This window comes from Lynx rufus, unplaced genomic scaffold (assembly GCF_022079265.1).
Source record: "Lynx rufus isolate CCGP_SWC_20201006 ecotype Redwood Valley unplaced genomic scaffold, mLynRuf1.p SCAF_14, whole genome shotgun sequence".
In the NCBI taxonomy this organism is placed as follows: domain Eukaryota; kingdom Metazoa; phylum Chordata; class Mammalia; order Carnivora; family Felidae; genus Lynx; species Lynx rufus.
In genome coordinates, this window is record NW_025814828.1 from 17595346 (window position 1) to 17623170 (window position 27825).

The 27825-nt window shown below is 36.6% G+C and overlaps 1 protein-coding gene across 4 annotated transcripts in view; it reads left to right on the forward strand.

Moving 5' to 3' along the window:
• The window catches only part of CNKSR2 (connector enhancer of kinase suppressor of Ras 2), a 306470-nt gene that overhangs the window by 220164 nt on the left and 58481 nt on the right, over positions 1-27825 (forward strand). For all 4 annotated transcript variants that reach the window (XM_047075991.1, XM_047075992.1, XM_047075993.1 and 1 more), the window contains 4 exons: positions 19501-19549; positions 19971-20143; positions 23135-23208; positions 23505-23576. In XM_047075991.1, the coding sequence (XP_046931947.1) occupies positions 19501-19549; positions 19971-20143; positions 23135-23208; positions 23505-23576 (368 nt within the window). The remainder of the gene's footprint in view (positions 1-19500; positions 19550-19970; positions 20144-23134; positions 23209-23504; positions 23577-27825) is intronic.

Consider the following 27825-nt stretch of genomic DNA (forward strand, 5'->3'; position numbering starts at 1 on the left):
TGTCCACATGCATGACAGAAAAGGATAGCTTTCCCATTTTGTTCAGCATTATATTTCAACACCTAATATAGGTATAGTAACTTATAAATGCTCAGTAAGCATGTGATGAAAAAATGAATGCATGAGTAAATGTGACAATAACTTCATTGCCTGTCTCAGGATATCTCCATTGTTGTCCTCAGCCTGCAAACAGCTACCTCCATGTCCTAGGCCAGCCCTGCTCAGCACAAACAGGACTTCAGTTGGAATGTATGCATAATGGGAATTCCCAGGAACTTATTACCATAGGCTCAGTGTCCCGTGTGCCAGAGGAGAGTCCTAGGACTCTGAATATCCTCTGTCATGTTTATCTAGTCCACATTACTAAATTCTGCTTTCGTTCTTCTTATTCATCACTACCATCTCATTATGGAGGTCGCAATATACCTTTCTGCCAAGCATGTTACAGTATTTTTGAAAAGAGTGTAATTTTATTTTACCTACTCACTGATTCTCTGTCTGAAATGTAGGAGTTGTTAGCTACCAAAGCCCTCATCTGACCTTGAGAGCACAGGAAGAAAAGCCAGACAGCAGTGTGTGTGTGTGTGTGTGTGTGTGTGTGTGTGAGAGAGAGAGACAGAGAGACAGAGACAGAGGGAGTGGGAGAGGGAGAGAGAGGGAGAGAGAGAAATTGAAATGTAGTGATAAGGTGGGAATGCAAATGGGTGCAGCCGCTCTGGAAAGCAGTGTGGAGGTTCCTCAGAAAATTAAAAATAGACCTACCCTATGACCCAGCAATAGCACTGCTAGGAATTTATCCAAGGGATACAGGAGTACTGATGCATAGGGGCACTTGTACCCCAATGTTCATAGCAGCACTCTCAACAATAGCCAAATTATGGAAAGAGCCTAAATGTCCATCAACTGATGAATGGATAAAGAAATTGTGGTATATATACACAATGGAATACTACGTGGCAATGAGAAAAAATGAAATATGGCCTTTTGTAGCAACGTGGATGGAACTGGAGAGTGTGATGCTAAGTGAAATAAGCCATACAGAGAAAGACAGATACCATATGTTTTCACTCTTATGTGGATCCTGAGAAACTTAACAGAAACCCATGGGGGAGGGGAAGGAAAAAAAAAAAAAAAAGACGTTAGAGGGGGAGAGAGCCAAAGCATAAGAGACTCTTAAAAACTGAGAACACAGGGGCGCCTGGGTGGCTCAGTCGGTTAGACGTCCGACTTCAGCCAGGTCACGATCTCGCGGTCCGTGAGTTCGAGCCCTGTGTCAGGCTCTGGGCTGATGGCTCAGAGCCTGGAGCCTGTTTCCGATTCTGTGTCTCCCTCTCTCTCTGCCCCTCCCCTGTTCATGCTCTGTCTCTCTCTGTCTCAAAAATAAATAAACATTAAAAAAAAATTAACAAAAAAAAACTGAGAACTGAGGGTTGATGGGGGTGGGAGGGAGGGGAGGGTGGGTGATGGGTATCGAGGAGGGCACCTTTTGGGATGAGCACTGGGTGTTGTATGGAAACCAATTTGACAATAAATTTCATATATTGAAAAAAAATAAAAATAAAACCCTTTAGATAAAGAATGATTAGATTCAGGTCTTTTTTTTCCTTGATAAGATATACATATGACAACTTGCTCTCACATTAAAGCTGCTGTACTAAATCCATAAACAAAATAATAATTTATTTTAAATCTACATGCTGACATGCCAGAACAAGTAAAATTTGATTATGGATCCAGACAACATGCAGGTATACTTTCATAAACTGATTAATTTAAAATAGATTTAGAGTAGGTGTTCAAAAATCTGGATAATCTTTTCATAACATTCCAACATTTATATGGTTTGTCTTAGGATATAACAGCAAACATTCATTTGTTGTTTTACTTCTGATAATTACTTTTATCCATCCTCTTCAACTTGTGAAGGTATTTTTGGTGGAACTCCTGGAGGAAGGAGGTGGAGAACGGTCAAAAGACTTTTTTTAACTTAACATTATGAAACAGACACTATTCTAAGTAGTTTATAAATCTTAACTTATTTAATCTTCATAACAGCCTTATGAGGAAGGTGCTGGTGTTATTCTCATTTTACAGATTAGGAAACTGAGGCACGTGGATTAAATAAATAGCAAGTGGTACAGCTGGAATTTGAACATTAGCACTGTGCCTCTTACCATTCTATATTGCCCCTCAAAAAAATAAATAACATAATTTAGCAGAAACTCTACAGCAATTCTAGTAGTATCAACCATGTGTAAAGCTCAATCTAAATACTGTAGAATATATATTAACTAATAATAATGCAAATGCTGCTATTAATGAGGGCTAACATTTATTGATTGCTTTCTCAGTTCCTATCCTAAGAATTTATACACATTATCTCATTGAATCCTCAAATTGACCTTGTGAGGTTGCTACTATTTTTATATCTATTTTGCAGAACTGAAACACAGACTTTACCTTACTTACAGTCACACAGCTAGAAAGTAGCAGATTTAAGATGTGACTTCAAGCAGTGTGGCTCCAAATTTCACATTTTTAGGTGAATAACGCCATTTCTACTCATAAGTGTCTTACCATCTATTAGAGAAGACAGACCTATTATCACAATGATGCAAACTATGCTATATTGTCAAGATATAAACATTTATAATGAAATTTATCTGTATTCATAAAGGTTAGTTTGTCTAATCACTACCTGACTTGGCTGCATTGTTTCAGGATCAATGAAACAAATAAATTTTGGTGGCTAAAAAGCCATCTCTGACCTAACAGTTGTTTATAACAACCACTTTTTCTGCATTTTTACTTTACTCACTTGGACAGCAGCCGTAGTACAGTGTTACATGATGTTTTCTTCACCAGGGTGCATGCAGACATGTTTGATATACATTATAAACATTATTGTATTCCCATTTGTATGTTTTCTTTGATTCCCTATGGATGACTTGATTATTTATAGAGTGTTAATGTCATATTAAGAGTAGTTTAGGGCACCTGGGTGGCTTGGTCGGTTAAGCGTCCGACTTCAGCTCACGTCATGATCTTACAGCTCCTGGGTTCAAGGTCCTCATCAGGCTCGGCGTTGACAGCTCAGAGCCTGCAGCCTGCTTGGGATGCTGTGTCTCCCTCTCTCTCTTTCCTTCCCGCACTCACGCTCTGTCTCTGTCTCTCAAAATTGAATAAACATTAAAAAAAATGTTTTTAAAGAGTAGTTTTAGCAAAGCCCTGCACAGGAACAACCTGGACTGTGAAAAGCCTTTCCTGTTGGGCCATTTTACCAGAGCAGTGATTCTTCAAGTACAGGCAATCCTTGGCAAAGGGCTCCTACTGGCTGAGGCTTGATGCAGTGATTCTTATGGGCAAATAACACATTTCACAGACGTTCATTTTCACTTGTGACTGGATATTGCTTACTAGTAACCTACAATATAATTGTAAAAAGTTACAAATTAAATAATCTTAAATAATGTATTGATAGAGTTTACCGAATATTCTAACTCACTGTTTCTCCAAGAAACCTGGTATCCATGCAGCTGAGGGTGTAATTGAGCTATTACTATACAAGCATGAACAAATGTAGACAGTTCAGGTTCCTGCCATTTTCAGGTGGAATGCTATATTGATAATGTCATTAGGATTTGTTTTAAGTTATCTGTAGTTTTTGGTTGCTGTTTCCTTTTCATTATAAACTATGATTAGATTTCATCACTTTTGGTTTTAGTTTGTTTTAGGTTGCTTGCTCTTTTACCTTCTAGTATATGATTCACATTACACACGATTTTCTAAAAATAATACTATGAATCATCCAGACCACATGGTACTTATACAGTCATAAAGTGGGGACAAATGGACCATCGAGTCTGTTGGTCTGTCTTAGGGGGCCACAGTCAAAAACTGTTAAGACCCACTACTTTAGATGGAAGCCAGTCTTTTCGGTTTCATGTTTGAACAAATGTAGGTTTCCTTCTGCTAGTTCCTGGTTAGATAATGGCTGTCAGGAAGCACAACACCAAATCTGGCTTAATTAGTGAGGCATCATGCAAAACAGGACACAAAACAAATGAATTAGGAATTACTGAGTTGAAATTTATTAGATTTGAATCTTATTACAAATTCCTTGTTGCCTTTGGAAAAATAAAACCTAAATTCTGAGGCGAGGTCTCTGACTTGTTGTTAAGGTCAATATTTGGAGATATACCTGCCTTGATCAGAGAGGTTAAAGAAGCCCCATTCTCTCATGTTGTAGACCTATGTCGTCCAGCTTTCTAGCCACAGAAAAATTTCCTCAAATTTTGTTGGCAGTAAGCCTTTTTCACTCTGATAATCATCTCACCCACATTACTTCACCATCATAACTCCTTTAATCAAACATGTCAAGTCTAATAAAATGCCAGGTAAAATTATTTTACCCCTAGAACTCTTTAAAGCCTCTCCTGGTTGAAGGACCATAATCTATATCAAATTATTTTCTTCACTCAGCTCCTAAAATGTATTACCCCCTTGATGGTTTTAGCATCCTCCAATTCCACAAAACTATAGGCCTAGTGATTCGCCATGTATACACAAATCTCATCCAAAGATTCCTCTTTTGTTTTTAAATATGAAATTTAGGGGCGCCTGGGTGGCGCAGTCGGTTAAGCGTCCGACTTCAGCCAGGTCACGATCTCGCGGTCTGTGAGTTCGAGCCCCGCGTCAGGCTCTGGGCTGATGGCTCAGAGCCTGGAGGCTGTTTCCGATTCTGTGTCTCCCTCTCTCTCTGCCCCTCCCCCGTTCATGCTCTGTCTCTCTCTGTCCCAAAAATAAATAAACGTTGAAAAAAAAAATTTAAAAAAAAAAATATGAAATTTATTGTCAAATTGGTTTCCATACAATACCCAGTGCTCATCCCAACAGGTACCCTCCTCAATACCCATCACCCACCCTCCCCTCCGTCCCACCCCCATCAACCCTCAAGTTTGTTCCCAGTTTTTAAGAGTCTCTTATGTTTTGGCTCCCTCCCTCTCTAACCTTTCTTTTTTTTTTTTTTCTTCCCCTCCCCCATGGTCTTCTGGTAAGTTTCTCAGGATCCACATAAGAGTGAAAACATATGGTATCTGTCTTTCTCTGTATGAGTTATTTCACTTAGCATCACACTCTCCAGTTCCATCCATGTTGCTACAAAAGGCCATATTTCATTCTTTCTCATTGCCACGTAGTACTCCATTGTATATATAAACCACATCTTCTTTATCGATCCATCAATTGATGGACATTTAGGCTCTTTCCATAATTTGGCTATTGTTGAGAGTGCTGCTATAAACATTGGGATACAAGTGCCCCTATGCATCAGTACTCCTGTACCCCTTGGGTAAATTCCTAGCAGTGCTATTGCTGGGTCATAGGGTAGGTCTATTTTTAATTTTTGGAGGAACCTCCACACTGTTTTCCAGAGTGGCTGCACCAATTTGCATTCCCACCAACAGTGCAAGAGGGTTCCCGTTTCTCCACATCCTCGCCAGCATCTATAGTGTCCTGATTTGTTCATTTTGGCCACTCTGACTAGTGTGAGGTGATTTCTGAGTGTGGTTTTGATTTGTATTTCCCTGATGAGGAGTGACATTGAGTATCTTTTCATGTGCCTGTTGGCCATCTGGATGTCTTCTTTAGTGAAGTGTCTATTCATGGCTTCTGCCCATTTCTTCACTGGGTTATTTTTTTTTCGGGTGTGGAGTTTGGTGAGCTCTTTATACATTTTGGATACTAGCCCTTTGTCCGATATCCCAGACTACATGTCTGCATCTCTTGGCCCATACCTGGTATGGCAATGAAGTTTAAGGCACAGTTGTTGACTACTGTTCCGTTCTAGTTTCTTGAAGGTAACTTTTTGAAAAACAGTGTTAAATTGTTTGCAGCCTTCATGGACTCTTCATTGGCTTTTGGCTCAGGCAGCAACTGGCAGTGGGCCAAAGGTCACTGACTCAACCTAGAATCTCAGTTGTAAACTATATTGCTAAATCTGTTTTTTAACATCTCTGCAAATATCAGGCTAAGCCAAGAACAGGATCCTAATAGGCTTGAACCCAAAACCATGTTGAGAAATATATCAGTGTTTCAGTTCCTTTTCTTAATGTGAAAATAATTTTAAATTAACTAGATACAAACTTTCCTCCTATAAGAAAGAGTAGATTAAGTTATCTTCTCATATTTCCTTTTATTATAAATTTGGAGTGGCCTCAAGAGAGAGTGGTTCTAGTATTTAACCTCCTCTGGATAAAAGAAGAGAATTGTTTTTTCTGAGATTCAGATGGCCAAGAATAATGCTGTACATATAGAACATGAGCTTGAAGTCAGCTGTATGAACCTAGACACATTTCTGAACCTCAGTTTCTCATCAGTAAAAAGAGGATAATACTTACTTAACATGACTATTTCACAATTAAATCATATGTTGTGTATAAAGTTTTTTTCACTGCACTGGGTACATAGTAACTATTTTAATGCCATATGGAACAGAAATTAATCTGTATACATTGGAAGGGAATTAACTTCCTGTCGAGCAAATCAGAAAGCTTTCTAGGACTAAAACGTGTGTTTTCTTTGGACATTAATGAGTGTAGCAGTTAGGGTTAAATCAGGGAAGAAGCACTAAGTGACATGGAATAAAGGACTAGATCTTACTCATTTGAGGAGCTGGTTAAGATGCCTCAGCACAGCCAGTGATCATGAAGAAAATCTGGATGTGAAGCCAGGGAGAGCAAGATAAACTAGAACCCATGAGCACAAACTTGAGCCTTGCCTCCAACTTCAACAACAAAGCTGATGCCTTCCACCATGGAGATTCACAGGCTCCCAGTCCAGCACTTCAAGGAGCTGAAGTTGTGGGCTCAGCTGCTGACTCATGCATACGAACAAGCAGCTGAACAGTGACAATGTATGTGAGCCACAGCAGTGACTGACATCCTACACCAACCTTCAGAACATAAGGGCTGCTGCCTCACTTGTGTTCTCCAAAGTTCACACAAATTTATTTGTGGCCAACCCAAACTAGAACCATATAGAGAAGGGAATTCTGAAACACATACTTCCAGCTTTGCTAAAGTGGCACAGGAGGAAGCCAGCACACTGAGGTTTCCTTTTCTGTGGCCACTGTAGGTGCCTACCAGGTTAAATCTTCTTTGAAAATTGTCTAAGGACAGCCCGTATGAACATCAGTGGTAAAGTGAAAAATTCTAAATTATCATAAATCTGGAATGAACTCAAGGGACAGCCCACCTCTCTGAAGGTATCATCCCTATAGCCCACTGACTTAATCTTCCAAAGCATATACTGGAAAATCCAACTTCAAATTGTCATTTATCTATCTTCAATCAAGAAATTGACTAATAGAAGTAATAATTAGGATAACATGTCTAATCTACCTGAAGGGGTTTGTACTTAATACAATATGTCTAACAGTTCCTTAAGGAATCTCTTTGCATACTCTGAGGAGGAGTACCACAAAGCTGATACCTGGACCACGTTACCTTAGCCACTTGGTGAATCTCCTTCACATAGTTGCATTGCATCCTGTCCTCATTTTGTAATCAGATGACTACCCTAAGAAACAACCATATGAAATCCAATTCTTTGTTTACTATGAAAATATTTTTAAGGATACTGTGTTTTCTACTCCTTTGTGTCCTCCCCCATATATGTTTTTATAATTGGCTAAAAGCATTGGCTCCCTGTGATAACAATGTATGGAAAATATCTGATACAGTATCTGGCACTGCAATAGTACACAAATATTCTTAGTATCTTTCCTTCAACCATACTCCCAAAATGTCCTCACCAGTGGGATGAGAACAAGCCAAACCTAGTCTAGGTACATTTAAGGCAACCAGTCTAGAGAAGTGGCAGCAAACATCAGGCCCTGTAGAAATCTAATTTTTCATATCTGAGCTTGCATAAATTGCTTTCTTTCTCTTACTCAGTCTTCTCATTTACAAGATGAGTGTAACACTGCAGAGAGGACTCTGGAAAATGCAATGTAAATTGATACCATAATGATGATTTGATTCCTGCTGCAAACACAGAATTAAAAAAAATTCCCATCAAGTCCTTCTTTCCCTTCTGTTAGATAAAAACAGTTTTGCTTTCTTAGTCTCAAAATTGTGTGCTACTAGATGGTTCAGTATGGAAGAGAAGGAACAGTATGATTTACCTTTTCAACTATTTTATTATCATATAGAATGACTTATAAAACTTTTTAAATTTAATTTTTATTTTTACCCAGTATTCTCTTTGAAAGATTTTCTGATACAAAAAAAAAAAAATCTCCAGATCAAGGAAACTGCAGCAAAAGTGGCAGATGTAGAAACATTTGAAGTGGTTGTCTTGGAGAGTTTGTCTAGTCTATAAAAGCAACAATCTCAGAATAAGAGCTCAATAAAAACATACTCTTAGCCATAAAAGTATTTAGATAAAAGCTAGCATTCTTGGAATCCATTACACTGACATGGCAAAAATTTCATGTTGGGAAAATCTTACAATATATCAGAGCAACAAACCTAAAAATAAAAGTATCCAGAAAAAGCTGGTTAGTTTCATACTCTTCTAAGCCAGTAAGTCAATAGCCAGGAAAATTTTTCAATAATTATGATTCAGTAATATCATTGCTGACATCATTATCATGCCATATACAGTGTCTTCATTTGGGATTCTTAGGCTTTGTGCATCTTCATAGAGGTGACTATTTTTATATTATTTATTTCTCTTTTCTTTTACATATAATTTATTTCCTTGTCACTAAATAGTCTTCAGAAGGAAAATCTGGTTCTCTCAGTTTTTTCTGATCATAAAGGTTTCTTTGTCACAAAAGATGGGTGAGCCTACCCTGATTTCTTTGACACCTAGATGTTGACAGTTTGTTAAATGGAAGTGTCAGGAGCAAGAACTGCCCTAGCTCTGCTTTTCACCTGTTTAGACTATCTGCCTCCATCTTGTGCAAAATCTGTGTTCATTATACACATTAATCAAGCACCCCAAAATAGCTGTATGTAATATGGCTGGCAAGAAGTTATTTCCATACATAGTGGAGCTTTAGCGTAAACTTAAGTGCCTTTCAATGAATAATCTAGCATTAAGTATTAAGAATGACACTGATTATGGGTATACATGATTCCTAAAACATCAGTTATTGGATATACATTAGTGACTAAGGAAAAATGGCTATTTTTCCCTTCATTTTAAAGTCAGAATCATGTACAGTTAATGATCTAAGAGATATTCTAAGAGCATTTGGTCCAAATCCCCAACACTGCAGATGAAGAAATAGAGGTCAAGAATAGTTCAGTGACTTGACTGCAATCATAGAGCTGGAATATGGGCTAGAATATGAAGAACTAGAAGTCAGGTCTCCTGATTCCTACCACATTGTTGCTCCAGTGGTACAAAGCATTCCATTCTTGGTGAAATATAAATTTTCCAAGTGTGTCACTCCAGCTGGTGTGTTGAGAATAAACTGAAGGGGCTGAGGCAAGTGTGGGCACAGAGAGTGAAGATGTGATCTGGTTGATTCCAGTGAGAGATGACAGTGGCTTACCCCTGGGCTCTGAAGTCGAAGTGCTGAGAAGAGGTTGCACTCTGGATATGTTTTGAAGGGAGAGTGGACAGAATGTGCTGTCAGATTACATATGAAATGCCATAATGCATAGCCTCAGTGTCCTGCACACATAGGTGACTAGTAACTGTTTGATTTCATGCTTTCAGCAGATAATTTTATGTCACGTCCTGTGCTAGGAGCTGAGTATAGCATGGTGAGCTAAAGCAGATGGTTTCTGCCTTCATAGAAACTAATGCAGTAGTTAAAAACCACATCTTGAGAAAGTAAACCAAGTAATTTTTAGGCATTGCATAATAATCAGCAGTGTATCAGGTGAAAAATTGCATAACACAATGAATCAGCTGCAAGAGATTTCTCCTGGGTAAAGAATTAGTGGAGAGGCAGGCTTGCCTTATTTGGATCACTGATTTCCTCATCAGTATTGACATAGGGTTTTTTAATTGCACTGAGCTCAATTAACACTGTTAATAGATTTGAATAAAATGTTATTGCAGTCCCATCCTTGTCTAACTTGGCTGAGCCTTATTACCTTTCTGTACGTTAGTTTCTATCTCGTTTGCAAAATTAAAATGTTAACATGAGCCTTCCTCTCATGAAAATATTTTGATTAATGGTCGCCAGAAAAAAAAGAAAAACCCTGCAAATCTTTATTTTAATCCACAGAGCAATCTAACTTGCTAATTAAAATTGACAAAAGCATGAAAATTAGAAATTGATAAAATGTTTCCAGTTTGAATTATCTCCATTAATTTAAAGGTGTTACCCTTAATATCTTTCTGTTATGTAGAATCCTTTTGTTCACATAGCAGTGTATTTATATCACATGTCACGAGAGGTTTTCTTAAGTGAAAGTCATCGTGTCAGAATCAGTTTTTCTTTACTCTCACATTGTTACTATGACTACAGAATACTTACTTGGGAGGCAGTATTGCACAGAGTGCTTAGGAGAATAGGTTTGGGGATTGACAGACCTGGGTTTGAATTTTAACTGCACTATCTCTATGGTCCTGAGCTAGTTGTTTACACAATCTGTGTCTCAATTTTCTCTCCTTTAAAATGGGGTTAATGATAACAACTGTAAAGATTTATTGTAAGGATTAAGATCAATAACTGATGTAGAGTCCCTAATACTATGCCTGACATAGAAGCCTTCAGTAAATGATAATTATTGTGATCCAAGAATGACAGTTCCTGTTTCCCAAGGGCGGTGATTCTTGTTACCCTTCTTAGCTCCTCACCATTAATCACTCTTCGTCCCACCTTACCACCCCATAGGAAAAGTGGAATCACCTTATGGGATCCTGTATAAGATCCTGTATAAGACTCCCTTCACAGTCTGATGTACAGTGTATTCTTTTGATGAAACATAGATTCTGCCCAACCTAATGAGTTTGACCTCTAGATTCCCCTTGCCAATTACTGCCTTTTTATTGTTACTTGACTGATAATTTATTAGCATGCTTAATGTTCTTAAAAACACTCTTATTTTTTTGAGTGCATGTGGAATCATTTTGAGTCAACATAAGTCGGGTTGGCTTTATTGACGGAACCGAGAGCAACCTCACCCCACTGTACTCAGAGACCTCGTGTGTGAGCAGTGTCTCTTACCCTTTCTGCTCACTTCACAGTTTCCCTCTTAAGCACCAGAATGCGAGGCTACCACCAACAGGAAACGTGTTCAATTCTGTGCTGTTATTTCTTGTAAGTGGAAGATTTCTTGATTTAATATTCAGTCCGATTAAAATCTCACCCCACTTCCTTATATTTAGGTCTTTTTTCTGCCAACGGACATTAATGAGAAAGTAAGGCAAAATACTTTTCTTTGTGAAATATTTAATTCTCAAAGGCTTTGTTATTTAAAAATTAAATAGGTAAAAGTAGCTATCATTTATCCCAAGTGTTTCAAATTGCTAAGCACCTTCTTTTCTTATGTATAAGAAAATAAGCTATTGGTTTGACTAGTCACTGCAGAAATGTTGGAACTTTGCAGAAAATTACAGTAAGAGGAAGTTGCTATATTGCAACAAGAGAGTATTTTGATTGCAAATTTTTCCATAAGTGTGGCAATTTGCAACTTGAGAAGAATTTAATAGTAGCTGAGCTTTCAAAATGTAACACAGAAACTGTCATTTTCTTCCACAATTAAAATAAGTGCTTCTGAAAGTTTCAGGATAAGAATGACCCAAATTACCCTCCCCCACATTTCCTCATCCAAAAGAGGGGGGAATGGAGTTTGAACAGAACATCTGTGGACAAAATGAAAGATAAATGGTCTTTTCAGGCAAATGTCTGAAAAAGGGATCTTTTATAGCCAAACAGAATACTATTGCATGCATCGCCATGGTTAAGTAGAGGATCAACAATACTTTCATAATGGCCTTTTATTTTAGCACATTCTATTTTTATGGGTAGAATTATGATTTCAACATGTCCATTCATAATTCATCATATAATTATTCGCATATATATCTTTTGACACAGATTTAATGTCTTTTTGCCAGCCACATCTTGAATTCAAATTTAAACTGTTAAGTGCACTAAGACTGTCTCAGTGCAAGTAATGCTAAAGGAGAGTGGATAAAAAGGAATACTTCTTACCTACCAAAAGAAAGCCTAGTAAAGAATAGACCTATACATGGATTACTGGAGAAAGGATACTTAGCTTGTTTATATCCCCTGCTGAAGGACTTCTTCAGGTTAAAACAATCACTTTAAGACTTTAATTAAGACTACATGGGGGCAGAGGGGGCAACTGACTGGCTCAGTCGAGTGTCTGACTTCAGCTCATGTCATGATCTCGTGGTACATGAGTTCGAGCCCCACATGGGCCTGCTTCAGATTCTCTGTCCCTCTCTCTCTCTCTGTCCCTCCCCTGCTCACGCTCTCTCAAAAATAAATAAGGCTTAAAAAAAAAAAAAGGCTACATCCAGGGCACTTGGGTGGCTCAGTTGGTTAAGCATCGGACTCTGGATTTCCACCCAGGTCATGACTCATGGGATCATGAATTCAAGTCCCGCATTGGGCTTTGCACTGGCAGCACAGAGCCTGCTTGGGATTCTCTCTTTCATTCCCCTGTTTGTGCTCTCTCTCTCTCTCTCTCAAATAAACTTTAAAATAAATACTACATCCTTGCTCTTTACTGATGGTTTGCTCAGCTTCCATTCACTCAACCAGTATTTATTGAGCACTTTCTCTGTACTAGGCCCTGTCCTAGCCAAAAGATAAACAGTGCATAAAATAGAATTCCTCTTTCATGCCATTTACATTTGGAGGGAAGGCTGAGTAATAAACAAGAAATATAAGTATACTTTATTTTTTTAAGTTTATTCATTTATTTTGAGAGAGAGAGAGAGAGAGAGAGAGAGAACATTAGCATGGGAGGAGCAGAGAGAGAGGGAGAGGAAGAATCCCAAGCAAGCTCCAAGCTGTCAGCAAAGAGCCTGATGCAGGGCAGGGCCCAAACTTCTGAAGCAGTGCAGGATCATGACCTGAGCCGAAATCAGGAGTCAGTCGGTTAAGCCACCCAGGTGCCCCTAAGTACTTTAATAATGCTGAGTGCTAAGGAGAAAAATAAAGGATGGAAAACAGGAAGTATTGAGGGCAATGAGAATAACAATTTTAGATAGGGAAGCATAGGAAGAATTTACTAAAAAGGAAGCTTTTGAGTAATGATTTGAAGAAGTTAAGAGAATAAGCCACAACAACATCTGGGCAAAGAACATCTCAGACAAAGGCAACAAGAGTTAAGGCCCTGAGATGGGATTTTACTTGGCATGCTCTAGGTACGGCAAGTGTGGTGAGCAAAGTTAGCAAGAGTAGGGGTAGGAGGCAAAGGGGCCAGGCCATACAGGGTCTTCAAGTTCTTTGCAAGGATTTTGGCATTTGTTCAAAATGGGATGAGAAGCCATTTGAGTTTTGTGTAGAGGAATGACATGACTCAAATCATATTTTAACAGAATCACTCTGGCTCTTTTGTTAAAAATAGAGGGAGAGCAGTAAGGAGATATTTCAATAATCCAGGTAAGGGATGATGGTGGCTTAGACCAGGATGCTACTAGTAGAAGTAGTAAGAAGAAGTCATATTGTAAACACATTTAAGACAGAGTTGATATAGTTTGCTGGTGGATTGGCCATGGGATGTAAGAGTTAAGGTGACTTCAAGATTCTGGATGTCAGCCACCATGAGGGTAGGGGGTATGGAATTGCTGTTTACTAAGGTATAGAAGACTGAAAGAGAAGCAGATTGGTTGACAGATAGTGGATATCATAAACTCCATTTTGTATACATCAAATCTATTGAGTTAGGACACCTGCAGCTCAGCCAAGAAGTCCCAGCTAATGATATGAAGTCATAAATTACTAAAGATCAGAGTTTGTAGACATTCTTAGCGAGAAAGTTCAAAGAACTTTCACCCAGATGCTCACTACAATAAACAGAAAGTATTAGCAAGGGCATTAAAAAGACTGAATGATAATTTAGGAAATAAGATAAAAATACATTTTTAAGGCAAATAATCTTCACATATGCTTACAGAAGGAATCTATTTTTGGTGGTCAATAAGCATTAATGAGTTTATGTTTTAAATACACACACACACTGTCACACACTCACCCTACTCCAAGCATAAAAGGATATGATCATGGTCAAAAACAAGAGCTAGTCTCCAAGGACCAGAAAAAAGAACAAAATTGTTCAGTGATAAATGGGAACTAAGGCACATACTTAATAGCCTCTGCGTCCTGAAAGAGGTAGAGATGGCTGTGAGTCTACCATAATGGGTAACAGAGAACAAATGAACTACAACTATTTCAGGAAATGGAATTGACTCACTAAGTGAAACCAACTGCAAAAGCAAGCAGAGCTTCCTCACCCATGAGTAAGGAGGTTGAATAAAAAAACAGCCACTGACCAGAGCTATGACGTGTACATGGGTGATACTTTCCTACTTGTATACAAATTATGGAAAATCCACAAAAGCCCTTAAAATAAATTTTGAAATAATAACAGGATGATTAAGAACAGTGGATATTCGGGGGACCTGGGTGACTCAGTGAGTTAACCATCTGACTTCAGCTCAGGTCATGATCTTGTGGTTCATGAATTCGAGCCCCACATCAGGCTCTCTACTGTTGGCATGGAGCTTGTTTCAGATCCTCTGTCCCCCTCTCTCTCTGCCCCTCCTCTGCTTGTTCTCTCCCTCTCAAAATAAATAAAGAAACTTAAAAAAAAAACAGTGGATATTCAAAAGAGCCAAACTGGGGCGTCTTGGTGGCTCAGTCTATTAAGCATCCGACTTAGCTCAAGTCATGATCTCACAGTCCGTGAGTTCAAGCTCCACGTCGGGCTCTGTGCTGACAGCCTGGAACCTGCTTCAGATTCCGTGTCTCCCTCTCTCTCTCTGCTCCTCCCCCACTCACACTCTGTCTCTCAAAAATGAATAAATGTTAAAAAAAAATTTTTTAGAGAGCCAGTACCAACTAGACATCCTGGATGTATAAAATATAGTCCATAAAATAAACACTCTATAAGTGGAATAAACTTTGAATTGGATACAGTGAGAGAATTAGGAGGTTAGAAGACATCAGAATGAATTTACCTAAAAAGCATTGCAGAAATATAAAAGGATAAAAAATATGAAAGGTACAAGGATGATAATTGAGAGGTGGAAATATATGTCTTCAGGGGAAAAAAAGACTGGTAAAAAAGACCATTTGAAGACCTAAGACATGAGAATTTTGAGAATTAAAGAAATAATATCTTCAAGTACAATACAATGAATGTGAAATAGGATTAATTAAAAGAAATTATAACATATACACTTCATAGTACAATTGCAGATTATCAGGGATAAAGAGAAAAATATTTTAAAAGCTACAGAGAGACTAAAGACAAATTGTAACAAATGAGAGAGTAGCTACAGTTGTCTTAAGAGTAGCAATAAATGCTAAAATAAATCAAATATATTCAAAGTGCTGATGGAAAATTAATTTCAACCCAGTATTCTATGCCCAGCTAAGCTATTATTCAAGAGGGAAGGATTTTTATATTTTCAGACATAAAAATCTCAAAGAGTTGCGTACTCACAGTCTGTTATGAAAGAACTTCTAAAGGATATACTTAAGCATGAACCTGGAAGAAGGATGATCTGAAGCTAATAAGAAAAATACAAAAATAAAATATATTATAAATTTTCACTGTCAGGAGAAAAGCATTCATCATCATGAAAGCAAAGATTCCAGGCCTCTCTCACTCTCCCTCTCTTTTTTTAGTTATAGCATCTTATATGATCTGCTGTATTAGGCATTATAGTTATGTGTCTGTTCTTAATGTCATGCTTATGTTAAATTTTTCATGATGTCATTAGAAACAAAAAAAGTGATACCAGTGAAATATTTGTCACTCAGAATGAATATTTCCATCAGTTTTACTAGAAAAGACTACACAAGATTATAAATTTGCACCTCAGGAGTGCTTAATCACACTTGCTGATGATATGATAAAACCTTCACTGTCAGGAACTTATTTATGCATATGAACAATGAACAGTTTTTAATATAAGTTTGTAAAGACTCTTTTGATTATGAGGCTGTTTCAGGGGTCCCCAAGATCACACACATTCACTAGAAAAACTCATGAGAGTCAGCATGTAGTTCTGCCCACAGCGAAGATTTACAGCAGTGACACAGCAAAGATGTATAGTCAGAGCAGCAAAGAAAAAAGACACCTATGAAATCTGGAGAAATCTATGTGCAGGCTTCCTATGCTCTCTCCTTGTGACAGATCATGCAGAGGGCATTCTCACCCAGGCAGCAAAAATGCGGTCACGTGTATAGTGTCTCTGCGAGGGAAGCACATTAAAGACTCAGCACTGAGGGATTGTATTGGGTTGGTCACGTACACATCCTCTGTCTAGCAACTACAAAACTATAGATTCCTGAAAGGAAAACAGGTGCTTAGTCCATGGGTGGGCAAAACCGTCTTATTGCTTAGTGAATCTCATGTCATTTTAGGGAACTGTTTACCAGCCAAGTTCCCAGATGGCACCTGAGGGTCAACCTTGAAAGCAGGCTCTTCTAAGATAGCAGCCTCAAACCTGCTGTATTAACTCTTTTCTGCAGAGACCTATTTCCTTAACTGTAGTTTTCATTGTTTTTCTTATGACTTTCAAGAGCATATACAGTTGACCCATGAACAACACGTGTTCACTTATATGTGAGCTGCGTGGGTCCACTTATATGTAGATTTTTTTTCAATAAATAGGAAAAAAATTTAGAGATTTGTGACAATTTGAAAAAACTCACAGGCAAACCACATTGCTTAGAAATACTGGAAAAAAATAAGAAAAAGGTATTATTGTAAGAATGCAATATATAATACATATAACATACAAACTATGTGTTATTTGTCTATTCACATTATTGATGAGACTTCTGGTCAAGAGTAGGCTATTAGTTAAGTTTGGGGGGAGCCCATAGTTATAGTGCCCCTAACCCCACATTGTTTAAGGGTCTACTGTACTTCAGTTAATTTTTTTACTTTAGAAAATGTCTAATCACTTGGACAAATAATAAAATCTCTCTTAAGATAATTTCATTGTTATATATATATAGTATATACAAAAGACATCTATGGCTTTGTTTATTTGAATGTTGCATAAATCTATATTGTGTACATATGAGTTCTTGGGTTTCAACAATATGTACACTGTAATCACAATCAGTATGAATATATATTTATGGGGAAAGAAAAGATAATATTATTAAAAAGAAATCCTAGAAAGCATAAAATACGTTTTTGTATAGATTTTAAAATAGACCTCTATGGGGCGCCTGGGTGACTCAGTGGGTTGAGCGTCCAACTTCGGCTCAGGTCATGATCTCATGGTTCGGGGGTTCGAGCCCCGCGTCGGGCTCTGTGCTGGCAGCTCAGAGCCTGGAGCCTGCTTCCGATTCTGTGTCTCCCTCTCTCTCTGCTCCTCCGCCACTCATGTTCTGTCCTTCTCTCAAAAATAAATAAACATTAAAAAACTAATAATAAAGTAAAATAGACCTCCAGGATCTAAGGAATAGCATGCAAAAGGCATAGGAGGTACCTTCTATAATTCAGTTATTTCAAGCTGTCTTTTGTCCATGTAGCTTCCTAAAAACAAACCACCCCATCTTTGTCATTTTTAAAAATTATCAGCCATAAGATTATAATGACTACTTGTGGAAACACAAAAAGAAAATAACCAATCAGTAACTTTACAGCTTAACAATTTAGGGGAAATCACGATATGTAAGTTACCTTTACTTAAGCACACTACCCTGAGTTATTATTTTGGAGCAAAGTGCACTCAGGAAAATCAACACAGCATAATGAGTTTTATCTTTTATGTTTTCTCTGAAAAATTGATTATGAATTTCCATAGCCATGTATCCTGCAAAGTTTTGTAAACACACGCACACACATACCACGTGCATACATGTTTCTATTGCTTTGACACTTGGGTGATTATTTCAGGGTTATGCTGTACATCAGCAAATTATATGCTACTTACCTTTAGGACTGGTATCCACCCATAATACCATATTCATGAGAATTAAGTAAACCATATGCAAAACAAGAAAATTGCTATTGTAAGTAGAATGTTATCTTATGACAAAGATACCAAACAAGAAAGTATGTCACAGAATACAAATGTGTTGTATAAAACCAAGACAAGTGAATTTTATGTAAGCAAAATCCAATTACCCCTTACAGGCATACCTTTGTAAAGAAAAGAAGATTCTAGGTACCTAAAATTCATTTCAAAGGAGTATCTATGAATTGAAATTACACATGTTATCTCTATACTCTGTTAGCTAGCTAATCATATGAACACAATTAACCTTATTATACCAGTGAACAACAATGTAGCTTAGCATCTGACTTAGTATCTGACTGGAACCAGTGATTTATAGTCATTGAAAGCTAGACCAGTCAATACAGCTGTGGGTTTTTCTATTAAGACATTAAGCTTTTCTTGTAGTTAGCATGGAGTAAACAGGCAGGTTTAACTGATTTAACAGGCAGCTAAACTGCCTATTTAGCTAGGCAAGTATGATGGAGAGAGCATGGCTCAAGGGAATGATTATAATGGTATCTCATGATAACTGAGAAAAAATAATGAAGTCACAAAAGGGTGGCAAGGTTAATGAAATGGATGCCTCAATGAAAATTTGCTAAAAATTACTGGGTTGGAACTATTGGGCTACATAAAATGTAGGTAATAGAAGCAGTGGTTGGAGTCTGCTTAAGATAACAAACATTGTCAGAAGGATGGGTAGCTGAGGAGAGAAGTAAAGATCATTGGAGATGAGGGACTGAGGAGCCAGGGTACTGACATCACTTACATGAAGATTAGTTACCAGTAATAGCGACAGAAGTAGGTGTGAGAAGAAAATATTGATTCAAGTGCTGCAGTATTTAGCAACTGAGGGGGAGTGCCTAGGAGGATCAGTAGGTGCTGGTGGCTTATGGAAGAGAATGAACTTCAAAATAACAAGTGGTAGTCATATTTGCCTGACTATTTCATAAGACTTTCTGAGAATCAATTGAGATATTGCCTGAGAAAGCACAATAAATCCCTTAAAAAGGGGTAAAAAGTAGTACTGTGTTTATATAAGAGCCCTGAGTTTCACAACTGCTTTATGCCCTGATTTGTCTACCTACAAAAGAAAGACAATGATAATAACCTGTCCTGCTTCATGTGAGATTAGAAAGTTAATTGCCATGATATATATGAATTTGTTTTGAGTCTTTGGAAACAAAATGCTTTCTCTGACCTGGGTTCAGAGTCATCGTTCAACTCTTGAGAGTTCTTAGCAGCATGTTAGCACTGTGGATGGCATCCTGAGTATCAAATAACATTCTTCCATATCTTGGATTTCAGACATTTCAGCAGTCCTCTCTGCAGCACAAATCAAAGAAGAAAAACAAAGGTAAGGAAAGGAAGTGAAATGAAATACATAGCCGCTTATTTTGCACCGTGATAGTCACCAGCATACTTTGCCCATCCTCTCTTGCCTGAGCCCATTGTGGTTTGCAAGAGCACAGCTCCCTAGTAAGAGCTGCCAAGACCAGCTCCTCCTTCAATTGTGATGCTAGGGGCACCTTTTACAATAAATGGTCTCAACAGGGTTTGACACTGGGATTACACGATTCTGATTACATCGCATGTCACTTATCTGGGGGGAGGAAGGTATTAAAGATTTCCATAGTTTTCTCTTCTGATACAATGTAAAAATAAGAATTTTTAAGGTTGTTAAATACCCAGACTTATTTTAATGAGCTATAGATTAATCTTCTACCTTCACACTTGTATAAAATTAAAAGAGCACTTTTACCTACTATTATTTTTAGGTCCTATAGCTGGCAAGAGCAAAAGACGAATTTCTTGCAAAGATCTTGGACGAGGTGACTGTGAAGGTTGGCTTTGGAAAAAGAAAGATGCAAAGAGTTATTTTTCACAGAAATGGAAGAAATATTGGTTTGTCCTTAAGGATGCATCTCTATATTGGTATATTAATGAGGAGGTATGATAAAACATATTTTTCTCTGATCCACTTTCTATCTTTAACCCAAAGAATCACCATTTTGAGACTTAGATTTTCAAATCATATAACCACCTTAATGCTAATCCAGGAGAGTGCCACTAGTTATTTTTTAATCTGCCTTCTTAAAATGATTGCATTTTGGGAGTTCTGGAAAGATAGTTGTCTCAATTATTCTAATGTGGCAGCCTATATGAAACAGACAAAATTCTGTGTATCTAATTAGAAATATCAAACTAATTCCAGCAATAGCTTAACTAAAAGGATTATACATGGAAATTTGAAATAGATTTTTAAATGTCTCACTTTTGTTCAAAGTTTTCTATTTTTTTCTGTTTGTTTTTGGAAGATGTCCTCTAATAATTTAAGTAAATTAATATTGCATGAACTTGTTTTTCTTAAAGAATATGTGAACTAGAAGACTAGTTTTGAAAATCTGCAAGTATTCATTTGACCCAATTGAGGGATGGGGATGGGGATGGGGAGTATATATAATATATTTAAATTGTTCTTATGAATTCCTGTTTCATTTGTAGTAAACAAATCTTTATTCAGAGTAGTTATATTATAACCTACCACCTATCACAACAGGGGCACAAGAGTATACCTTATTCCTTGATATTTTCTTTGACTCCGCATTCATTTTCACTCTTTTGCCATAGCCATCTGTCAGTTCACCTTATTAAGGTTTTTTTAACAATAATTTCTATTGTTAACTTGTTTTCTCAAAAAATGTACATAGTTTAAATTTTTTTTTTTTTCAACGTTTATTTATTTTTGGGACAGAGAGAGACAGAGCATGAGCGGGGGAGGGGCAGAGAGAGAGGGAGACACAGAATCGGAAACAGGCTCCAGGCTCTGAGCCATCAGCCCAGAGCCTGATGCGGGGCTCGAACTCACGGACCGCGAGATCGTGACCTGGCTGAAGTCGGACGCTTAACCGACTGCGCCACCCAGGCGCCCCAAAAAATGTACATAGTTTAATATAGTGTGCTGACTAGTCTTACAGAAATACTATTATGTTAAGGTATTCATCAGTTTGCATTTGAATATTAATTTTTGAAATATAATTTAACAATATAATTATGCTTACGATTATAACATAAAATATGTAGAGGAGTTATGTTTGTTATGGTTTAGAGAATAGAATTAAGCCACCTGAATTACTATGCATCAATTTCCTCATTTGCAAAGAGGGAGAGTAATAATGGAGGCGAGCTCACTGGGCTATCATATGGATGAAAAGAATCAATTCATGTAAAGCCCACTTAGAACAATGCTTGGCATACATTCAATACTCACTAAACATATGCTATTAGTAATACTTTTCAAATTGACCTCTAATTTCATTTGTAAAATCTCAAATTAATCTTTCGCTGTTTAATACAAATGCCTATATTATATAAAAGGATTAAGTTATTTTCTGCACTTTTGATATTATTTGTGCCAATCACATAATTACCTAAAAAATCTTCTATTTCACTAAGTCTATCTTATTTTAGATATAGAAAACAATTTTACCAACATTTTCATTTAACATATATCAAATACTTTTTATATGCCAATCAAGTATTATCCAAATATAGCCTCTGTTTCCCTTTATTTTAAGGTCACTTGTAGATTTCTCTGCTGTATGCTATATCATATTCTTTCAAAGTTCAAGTGATTAAAAACTGAGGCCCTTTTTTATTGAACAGTTGCTAAGTTTCGATCAGAGGTATTACTGTGTTAGCCTTGTGAGAAGTGAGTGAATAATTCCCTAGTATACACTGTAAGAATAACTTAGTGTGATTTTTTAGGAGAAATCTCTCATCACATCATTATGGGAAGATTGTATCTATCCCCCAAAATATTTTAAATTGTTTGAAATATAGAATTTTTAAGTTAAAAGACATCAAGGTTGACATAACAGAAATCAAAGTTGAAAGAGATTTGAGACTATTGTGTTTATTTACCAAGATTGGAAGAAAAAAATACTCAAATACTAAAAAAATATTGAAAAAGTTTAATACTCTCTTTTTTATGACACATTTCAGTCACTATCAGTAATATCATATTTTTATTAAGTTTTACATTTATACATACACGCACACTAAAAGAATGAGAATCTGTATTTTTTTTTTTCTTTAAGGTTAGCAGATGGGGGTGTAACCTCACTTGAACTTGTTATATAAGGAGCCATTAACTGATACAGCACAGATCAAAAAGTTTGGGAGAATAAAAGTCTGAGGAGTTTGGTCATGAGCATGAAAAGGACAATGAAAGGATTTAGCCAAGGGTAGTCTTAGCCTACTTGGAATAATTTGTATCTAACATAAGATTTTGGATAATTCTCCTATCTTGTGTTTCCATCCCACGTTAGAGAGAGGAAGATTTTAAGGATTTCATTCAATTTTCCAAGTGGAAAATGATCTTTATATATATAGCATGTATACCAAGCTAGATATTTGAAGATAAAATCAACTTATTTCATTTATAAAATCTGGACTATACAACATATTTAATTCAGGTTTGATAAAAGATTTTTTTGGAGACAGAAAAGGAATTGAATTAATAAACATCCATATATTTTACATATGAACATTAAAAGTGACAGAAAATTGTGAATGGTGAATGTGGACTGAAGTTATTTTTATACGTTATAAAAGTATATATACATTCTGGTGAGAAAATTACTCATAAATCATGTTTCATTTTGAGAATTTAAATAGTTTTCTATCTTCATTCTAATATAAAAAGGATTTTTCAGAATTTCTGTGTGTATCTTAATTTGTACTATTCTAAATGTTCAAAATATATCTTCAGTTTAATGGAATATAACAAGTAAGAGTGGAACTCTAATCTCTAAAATGTCAAATTTAAGACATTAAGTAAAAAAATTTATTAGTTTATATTTTTAAGGTATAGGTCTATAGTATTATCAGCTTCAAACCTATGTGTATAACACCCTGAACAAGATTGTTGCCTCTTTAGGATGAAAAAGCAGAAGGATTCATCAGTCTGCCCGAATTTAAAATTGACAGAGCCAGTGAATGCCGCAAGAAATAGTAAGTTGATTTTATTTGGGGAGAGGGAGAGAAGGGAAGGGTGTTTGTTGTTTTTTTTTTTTATTTCTAGCTTTTAAATCATAGGTCACTTCTCTAATGCTTTCAAATTGAGGTAAAAACAAAGCAGTTTTATGAGCAGAAAATTGAATTTTTTACTGATTTCTGTCATCATGGCATAAGCATTATATATGTGAATTCAGGTTAGATGTGGGGGTAATTTTATCTATAAAAATTATTTGGTTCTAACTTATTTTCCAATTTGAAATAAAATAAATATAATTTGTTTCCTTTTGCAGTGCATTCAAAGCCTGTCATCCTAAAATCAAAAGCTTTTATTTTGCTGCTGAGCATCTTGATGATATGAACAGGTAAGGTGTTACTAAAATTTCAAAGTACTTAGAAAGTCAGTTAGGCTTAGAATTCTAAGTTTTCCATATTAATGCTTAGAGAATAATGTCACTGTGGTACATCAGTTTAAAATAAAATGGACTCAGGCATTGCTGCATGTAGCCATACCTAACTTCAGAGAACAGCATTTTAAAAGTCAAAATAAACTTGTTGACTGTTTACCAGGTTTACCAAAAATATGCCTGAATCCATATATAGACCAAAAAAATCCACTGTAAAAAATAAAAGATTTGTTTTTATTTTTTTTAACATTTTTATTTATTTTTGAGACAGAGAGAGACAGAGCATGAATGGGGGAGGGTCAGAGAGAGAGGGAGACACAGAATCTGAAACAGGCTCCAGGCTCTGAGCTGTCAGCACAGAGCCCGATGCGGGGCTCGAACTCAAGGACCGCGAGATCATGACCTGAGCCGAAGTCGGACGCTTAACCAACTGAGCCACCCAGGCGCCCCAAAAAATAAAAGATTTTTTTAGAAGTCCATTTCAAGATATGTCTTCAGGGGCGCCTGGGTGGCTCAGTCAGTTGAGCATCCGGCTTCAGCTCAGGTCATGATCTCACAGTTTTTGAGTTCCAGCCCCACGTTGGGCTCTGTGCTGACAGCTTAGAGCCTGGAGCTTGCTTCAAATTCTGTGTCTCCCTCTCTCTCTGCTCCTCTCCCGCTCATGCTCTGTCTCTCTCTCTCCTTCAAAAATAAATAAAAACATTAAAAAAATTTTTTTAAAGATATGTCTTAAAATGTGTTCCCAGGTGGAGGGAAAAAAAAGATAGTCACCAAAAAACCTGACTCTTCCAAGTGCTGGGTATTCATGACATAACATCCATCTCAATTATTTAGTCCTAAACAAAGTTAATATTTCTTTCTGTAACCTTTCTTCTATCACTGAACAAGGTTATACAGCCAAGTGATTAGATGGCTGCATGGTTGGGGCGCCTGAGTGTCTCAGTCGGTTAAGTGTCGAACTCTTGATTTCAGCTCAGGTGATGCATGATCTCATGGTTTGTAGGTTCATGCCCTGTGTCAGGCTCCGCACCAGCAGCACAGAGCCTACTTGGGATTCTCTCTCTCTTTCAAAATGAATGAATAAACTTTAGATGGTTGGCTACATGGTCATTTGGACCTGTGGGGGGAAAAATATATGTATGTGTATATATAAATTTCCATCATCTACAACATTCTGCTTCAGATTTCCCACTTTAGCATTTATGAATTTGATTCTTCCTTTTCCTTCCTTTCCCCTCTCTCTTTTCTAGATTTATAGAAATTAGGTTTAAGATTCAGATGTTTCCTTTTTACAGGTCTTTAGCAGGCAGTACATATTACATACATAACTTGCCAACAGTTAGGGAGAGGCAGCACAGCATAGTGATTTAGAGAATAGACTTTGGAACCAGACTGTCCAAATACCAGATCTCACACTTACTAGCTGTGTGATCCTGGATATAGAACTGGACCTCTTTATGCCAGGTATTGACCCCTTGAAAAATGGACATAATAATAATCTCTACCCAAATGACTTTTGTCAGGAGCAAATGAGCACACATAAAGGGCTTACAACAGTCCCTGCTCAATTATAAGTGCTATGTAAATGTTTGCTAGCAATGTATATCCCTTTCATATATTTTGGGCTTTTGCCCCCATTTACCTTTCTTTATGTGTCTCAAAAAAATTAGTATCCAGATATTTTTAAGCACAAAATCGAGCAACTTTATAAATGTACTTGAGCACACTAAATGAACACTTAATATGCTTTTATAAATGATCTTGGTGTTTTGACACTTGGGAGTACAGGCATGGTTTGTCCTAAAGCAAGGATATGAATACAAGGAAATGGCAAACAAAAGTGTTGAGAACACTTGATAAAATGTTTTATTATTAATAAGGGAACTGAGTCTTTCTTGTACTTCCCAAAATCTTCTTTTGATGTACATTACCATTCTTGACATTTCACACTAGGCAATTGGAATTTGGAGAGCTTTTTCTCCTTAATTTGTTCTCAAAATGAAAATGTTTATTCACATGTTCATGGGGTAAGGAGAAGTTGTGATACTCTATTTTTTGTTTTAATAATTTTATAATTCTCCTGTTCTAGTTATTCACTATTTATTTTATCACATGTTGAGCACAGTGCCTTTGGGATGAATATGAGGGGTTTACATCATGACCAAACAGAAAATAAGTGGTAAAAATGAGCATTATCCTATTTTACAAGATGGATACACTAGAATACAACCATCTCTAAAAATTAACATGATTTAATTATTCATGAAACATGCTAATCATGGTCTTTTTATGAAGTACGAAACCATGCCTGGTCTCTACCTGCCCTGTGTTAGCAATAACTTCAAAAGTGTGTCATGTCACTGCTCTTCCCTAATAATCCTATAGATGTATCTGATTCAGGATATCATAGAAGCTAAAGCAAACCCATTTTGTTGTTTTTGTTGTTTTTGTTGTTTTTTCTAAGCAATGAGTCAAAGTGAAAATGTGAAACTGATCAAATATGTCATCTCCACATCATACATTTAAAAGTGCCGTTTTATGTAAGCCTTGCTATGGTGCACTAGAAACTTCAGAATTAAATTGTCCTGAAATACTGAATTTTTTTAAAACTTTAAGTATAATGGACTTTTATATTTTTATTTTTATTTTTTTTTATAATCATATTCCCAATGTCTACTTTCAATAGGCAAGTTCTTAAAAATTGTTAATAGACGGGAGGGACATCAGTGCTGTAAATAAATAGACGATTAGAGGTTGGGAGAGATCCCCTCCAAAGATTTTGTTCAGGAACCTGATTGTTACTTAACAGCAAGATAATCTGGGTGTTGGTTCATGCTATATATAATCTTTTAAAGGAATGTACCTAAGTCTTCAGAGATTTTATATTTATGATATTATAATTATGCTAATCATAGCTATAAGCTTTATCTGGTTATTTCTTAATTTCCAAAAAACTATCATATACATTTTAAAAATATAGTGCAAGTTTTGACAAGAGATATAAAGTAAATTTAATTACATGTACCTGTATATACCCAAATATATGTATGTATATACATATACCCAGATATATGCATATATATATACATATATATGTATACATATACACAAGCATGAAATATTTAAATCTCACCTTCTATTTTTTGACCAACTGTAAGTTTGATTGTGAGGTAATTTGCAAAAATACTTTGGAGGCCCCCCCCACCATCCATCTGTTTCCTCCTCAGAAATGAGCATTAAAACATGAAAAAAAAATTTTTGCCAGTCTTTGTGAAATCTGTGGGAAGAAAACAAAATATCATGTTTCTCAAGTATTCTGAGACTTATTTACTGAATTCATTTGGCCTATATATTCCTTATTATGTCAGCACTTAGGTCTTTATAATTGTGAGGATTCACTCATTTCTATTTGGTAATTACTCTTTGGACATTTTTCCCATAGTTCGTACTCATTTTTTTCCTCTCAATACATTATTCTTTGTTAGTTATTGATAGCTTCATGGGAAGGCTCAATATCCCCTTACCTATATTGTCTTGTTTTAAAGCATCAGTGACAGGATAAGGTGCTGAATGTGGACCTCATATCAAAGCCCTTCCCCATCACTGAATTCAGTGCTTGTATCCCTAACCACCTTTTCTTAAATTAACCACCCCCCCATCCTTAGCACCTTTGACTTTCTAATTTTTTACGTTGCTATTTTTGTAAATGGCACTTGACACTACTTGACATATGTTTATTTGTATCCCTGTTTATTATCTGTTGCCCTCACTAAGATGTAGTCTCCTGAGAAGGCAGGCACTTTGTTTGGTTTCTCTCTATCCTTGGAGCTTAGAATAACAGTACCTTGTAGACATAGGTTCTCAATAAATATTACCTGACTCAGTTAATGCATATGTATCTGCTGTTTATAATGGCCTATAAATACCAAATTATACTGCAGCAAGTATATAGGTAAGCCTCTTCTAGTTGAGGCCTTGAGGACAAGTTTACCGAAGACAGCACCAACGACTGTGTAGTGTTCAGCCTTTTGTGCCTATGCACACTGACCTGAGTTTATCCACATACTTTCTGCAGAGTTTTTATCATGAACAGAATTTTTCTTCCTAAAAGTAGGCTAATTTTTCAATTGTTTTATGACATTTAGCAATTCTGGAACTCATTGAAGGCAGGAATTATGTCTTATTCATTTTTGTGCCCCCAAAACAT